Source organism: Ursus maritimus, unplaced genomic scaffold (assembly GCF_017311325.1).
Source record: "Ursus maritimus isolate PB19 unplaced genomic scaffold, ASM1731132v1 scaffold_21, whole genome shotgun sequence".
In the NCBI taxonomy this organism is placed as follows: Eukaryota; Metazoa; Chordata; class Mammalia; order Carnivora; family Ursidae; genus Ursus; species Ursus maritimus.
In genome coordinates, this window is record NW_024424564.1 from 44,727,127 (window position 1) to 44,730,977 (window position 3,851).

At 54.1% G+C, this 3,851-nt stretch overlaps 1 protein-coding gene across 4 annotated transcripts in view; it reads left to right on the forward strand.

The window, feature by feature from the left end:
* Positions 1–359: 359 nt before the first annotated feature.
* TOM1 (target of myb1 membrane trafficking protein) overlaps positions 360–3,851 on the forward strand; it is a 39,576-nt gene continuing 36,084 nt past the window's right edge. For all 4 annotated transcript variants that reach the window (XM_040637433.1, XM_040637434.1, XM_040637435.1 and 1 more), the window contains exon 1: positions 360–516. In XM_040637433.1, the coding sequence (XP_040493367.1) occupies positions 465–516 (52 nt within the window). In that variant the 5' untranslated portion in view covers positions 360–464. The remainder of the gene's footprint in view (positions 517–3,851) is intronic.

Sequence of the window (3,851 nt, forward strand, 5' to 3'; positions counted from 1 at the left end):
AGGGAGACAACAGGCCAGAGATGCTGTCAACCCCAGCGATGGGGGCGGAGTCTAGTGAGGTCACTAGAGTGAGAACTGGTCTGAGCTTGCTGTGTAAACTTACCCAAGTCATTTCCCTCCCTGCTCTGAGACCCCGTTTGACAGAAGCTCCGAGTGTTAAGTCACGCCCTTAAAAAAACACTGGGGCGCGGGTTGGAGGGCCACGCCCTCCACATCAGCCCCAGCCCTACGCCGTGCGTGACGCCCGCAAACGCCGAGCGAGTGGCTGTGAGGTCATCGCCCTCCGCCTCTGGGCGCCCGACCTTTCACGTCAGGGGCGGGGCCTGTAGCCACGCTCGACTCCCTACGCCCCGCCTCCACGGACGTCCCCTCGCGGACCGCCCGGCGCGTCACGTGACGGGTCGGCGGCGCTGGCGGTTGCTGTCAGCTGATTCCCCGGGTTGGTGGCTGGGGCAGCCGCGGCGATGGACTTTCTCCTGGGGAACCCGTTCAGCTCTCCGGTGGGACAGCGCATTGGTGAGTCCCCGGAGCCCCGCCTAGCCCCGTCGCAGGGCCCCACACCCGGCCTCAGTCCCCCGGGGTCCCTCCAGGTCCCAAGCCACCCTCTGGAGGGAGGTTGGGAGGGTAACGAGGCTGGCGTGTCGCTCCCCGACCTGGCCCCGCCCAGCCTCCCGCCTACCTTGATTGACTAAAGCCGTGGTCCATTAGGAAGCCTCGGCTTGTGATGGATGTCTACGCTAGCCAATAGTTGAAGAGAGAGGGCGGGTCCGGGCGGCCGCGACTCAGCCAATCTGTGGCTGCTGGGGTCGCGAATCCAGGGAGAAAGTTTTGGGGGTGGAGGGGGCTGCGTGGTTTTACCGTCTTTGGGCCCCTTGCCTGTCTCCCTCGTCGCCTCCCCAGCCCGGGTCGTGGCTCCTGGGCCTCTGCCTACTCCCTCCTGGCTCACCGGGCTCTCGGGACACGGATACCGGAGACGGACTAGAAGTCCATTCTCTCAGGACCAGGAGACCGGGGCTTGGTGTCTGGGCCGGCGACTTGCGGGGTCGAGGCCAGGCAGCCCTGCCGCGCCTGGGGCCCGGCCAGACGCTGGCGAGCCCGCCAGACCAGCAGCAGGTCGACCCCACGGTCACAGAGTCCCCGAGCTGGAAGTGATCTCAGGAACCACCTGATTCCGCCTCCCTCGTTTCTCTGTAGACGGGTGGACCAAGCACCCTGGCAGGAGGCACAGGCTTACTCAGAGCCCAGGTCTCCTGACTCTCCTGCCCCCTGTTGACGAGAGACTTACTAGCTCTGTGACGTTGCCTTCTCTCTGTTTCCTCACCTGTAATTAGGGGTATATTAATGGTCCCTGATTCCGTGGGGTCGTTGTGAAGGTTCAGCTCGTTAATAATTGTAAGTACTTAGAACTATGCCTGGCACATGGCCCTGCTATATAAAAGAAAGTGGTAATATTTATCCTCATGGAAATAGCTGGGCGGAGGGTTTCATAGGTGCTCCTTGCTGCGCACCAACACGGAGAAGAACCAGGGGCGCTGGCCCAAACAGCTAACACTTCCCCAGGGGCAGTCTGGATGTGCCTCTTCGCATTAGGAAACTGTGGCCAGTACTGTGAAATTCTTCCTTCATCCTCTTGATGGCCTGTAACATTCAGTCCAGGCTGGGAAAATTGGACCTTTTAGACATTCTTTCCATTCTTACTGTCTTGGAGGCCAAACCTCACTTAACTGTCAACCCGGCTCTGCGATGTAATCGGTACTGTGGGTGTCTGTGGCTCTTCTGAGGTTTTGTAATCAAATTTGTCCAAGAGGGGGATGGAAGTCCAGGACTTATTTACAGCCAGAAAGCTTGTGGACCAGAGAGGGGAATCTGCCCTCTGAGGAGCACCCTCTCGACTCCCGGCCACACACACCCTGCAATGAGTCATTGTTTTGGAGCTGAAAAGAGAAAACGTATCTCCCCTCATCTTTATTTCTCCAACAACAGATACCACTGTTTTCATCACATGCCAGGTTTGAGAGTTCTTACTTAAAAAAAAAAAAAAAATCTGACCTTCAAAGTCAGCCACATTTTCTGAACCTTTCTAGAAAAGCTCACCTGTTCTCTGGGCCTTACCTGGTCAAAAAAAACAGCTTCTCACCTTATCCTGAGGGTTGCCTGTCTGTCACAAGAAATACTCTGCCCAGAGAGAATACTACTAAGTCATAATAGCTTAGAGCCCAAACCAAATTTTACTACTGGAAGAGTCCTTACCCTGAAGGTTTTCTAAGTCTGGGTTCTTCTCAAAATTCCCTGGAAGACTTGTTAAACATAGATGGCTGGGCCCCACTCCCAGAGTTTCTGACTCTGTGGGTCTGGAGTGAGCCCTAGAATATGCATTACAAACAAATTCTTAGAAGGTGCTAACGCTACTGGATTGGAAACCACATGTTGAAAAGCTCCATTCCAGCCCATCCCCTTCATTTTACACAGGCAGAGACTCTGACTCACCCAAGCCCCCAGAGAATTGGTATAGTGAAGCTGTGATGAACTCCCCAGAACCCATGAAATTTGAACCAAAGCTGAAGAGGCTCAAAAAGTAGAATTAAATGAAGAATAGCTGCCATTCGAGTAAATGCCTTCAGTATTCCTTCTGTTTCTTTTAGAGAAAGAGATGGAAGGACTGCTGATTGACTGTGATTATTGATGACCTAGTAGTTTTGTAAACTATAGGATTCAAAGAATCTCCAGGCTGCCAACTTCATCCCCTTATTGAGAGTAGGGCCCTGTAGAGTTGGCATCCTTGAGCACAGCAAGTTCCAGTGATGCTCATCAGGGGTGAGTGTCACTCACCTCACAAAGCCCTCATCCTCCCACACAGCCAAGCACCTCTGTGTTTGCTGCTCCCTCTGCCTGGAGTGCCTGCTCCCGTGTCCATCCATCAAAGCTCAGGCATTGTCACCTCCTCCCCGAGGCCTTCCCTGTCTCCTTTCCTGACCCCTTCAGATCCAGCCATTGCTTTTGTGCCTTTGCAGTTCTCCCACTCCTCAGGCTTCTTCACTCTCTGCCTTTGGGCTCTGAGCCTCCACTTCCTCCTGGGTGGCATGGTGGCTACAAGAGCATCTGCCTCTCGGGGTGGTGGTGAGAATGAAGCGAGCCCCCCGCCCTCGGCACCTGGCATGGTCCCTGGCCCAGAATAGGAGGGAAGAAAGGAGAAAAAGAAAGTAACATCTTGTGAGCAAATACCACGTGCCAGGGACCATGCCTGCTTATTAATATTCACGGTGACGCTGCAGGGTTTTGCTGTATTTTCCATTTCACCAAAAGTAAGTGTGAGAGAAAGTATCATTTCACAGTTACTTGGGGTCAGGATTCAGACCCAGGTTTCTCTGGCTCAGAGCCCCCATCCTCTCCTACCTCTCAGCATGCTGTATCCAGTTGCAGTGCCTGTTTGGAATTTACGTTAGTCCAGCCCTCCAAGATCCTCAGTTATTGCTGTACCCACAGATTAGCTTTGCTGGTTATGACATACATGTGAGTCCGTGCCCATTGCCAGGTCACTCAGCCTTATCCTTCAGTAGGAGAGCCTCCCAAGAGCAGCAGCCTATGGCTGAAAGGATTTCAGATCATTAGTACAAGGTGGTGTTGACACAGCTCTCTCCTTGCAAGGATTTCAAAACCCTTTCCGGTATCCTCTGAGGACGGATCCTATGGGTTGTTTGATAGACAGATGTCAGAAGGCAACCCAAGAAGCCCCCTGCCCATTTCTGACTGTCAGCTTACCCTGGTGCTTTGAGTCAGAGACCCAACTGACTCAGAAAGCATGTTGCACGCAACAGACGCTGTCTACATGGGCGGTCCCCGAGGACCAGCCC